General features: G+C 43.3%; 1 protein-coding gene across 1 annotated transcript; it reads right to left on the reverse strand.

Moving 5' to 3' along the window:
* Positions 1-315: 315 nt before the first annotated feature.
* On the reverse strand, positions 316-738 carry LOC101653974 (60S ribosomal protein L23-like). The gene has a single exon (XM_045293868.1). The coding sequence runs from the start codon at positions 736-738 to the stop codon at positions 316-318; it is 423 nt and encodes a 140-aa protein (XP_045149803.1).
* Positions 739-1,253: the final 515 nt, after the last annotated feature.

Consider the following 1,253-nt stretch of genomic DNA (forward strand, 5'->3'; position numbering starts at 1 on the left):
ACTAACTCAGAGAGTTGCTTGACGTTTGCCTAGCAGGGAAAAATGTATACTATGAAAACTCTGCTCAGCAGAGCTTATTTGATTTTTTGGGGGGTGGGTGGGTATTCTCTCGTATATAAGATATACCACCTTCAATCAATGCTGTATTCACTGTTGGTGTTCAGACATCCTCGAATCTGGGCAAGTAAGGTAGCCCTAAGGAAATTTACTTGCACATGTCACTGAAAAATCTTGAATGGAACACATCTTTTTTTGGGGCGTGTGTGAATAATTTTTAATAGGGTGGTTGGTGGTTTTTGCAAACATATGGCAAAATCACGCAATGCTGCCGGCATTGGGCGCAATTGGGGGCCACAAGTCCGCACGCTTTTTTGCAACGGGTCCTGTGATGGCCGAAACTTTCATTTCGCCTTTATTGTTTACTATGACCCCCGCATTATCTTCAAAATAAAGAAACACACCATCTTTTCTCCGATAGGACTTTCGTTGTCGTATCACCACCGCAGGATGTACCTTCTTTCGGAGCTCCGGTTTGCCTTTCTTGACGGTGGCCATCACCATGTCATCTACACCGGCAGCGGGCAGTCTGTTCAGCCGGCCCTTGATCCCCTTCACAGAGATGATATATAGACTTTTGGCTCCCGAGTTGTCAGCACAGTTGATCACCGCTCTGACCGGAAGACCCAGGGAAATCCGGAACTTTGCACCGGAGTACGCACCACGTCCTCGCTTTGACATCTCGAATGCCGGAAAGAGACAGAAAAGCGAATGGAGCACATCTTAAAAGAGGATATTCAAGGAGACCAGTTTGGCTGAGAAATGAGGCCTCAATCTTTGGGGAAAGAAGAATGATTCTCCTAGGTGTTTTATGCTCCACACTCCCAGGACATTTTACTGAAAATACTACATACTTGCCTCTGCAAGATATTTTCTAAAGCACAGTATGTTAATTTTAAACAATCCAAATACATTACCATTGAGTCAATTTTAACTCTTGAAAAATTGGCATAGCAATGCTTATGCTCTGGTCCCTATCTATATTTTCATGTTCCCCAAACCTGCTGACACTACCACCTCCTAAGGACTCCTGTCTCCACCATGAAAGTAAGGGAGAAGGATGCATTTGGCAACCAAAGGTAGAAGGCATACATTATTTGCATAAAAATATGGTCATCATCATTCAGATTTGTTTAGCCCATTAAGAATTTATGTGTCCTGTTTTAGTCTGTGTACTTTAGAGAAACAAATCCACA

The sequence above is a fragment of the Echinops telfairi genome, unplaced genomic scaffold (assembly GCF_000313985.2).
Source record: "Echinops telfairi isolate 266 unplaced genomic scaffold, ASM31398v2 ScPeMD7_2291;HRSCAF=2852, whole genome shotgun sequence".
Taxonomy (NCBI): Eukaryota; Metazoa; Chordata; class Mammalia; order Afrosoricida; family Tenrecidae; genus Echinops; species Echinops telfairi.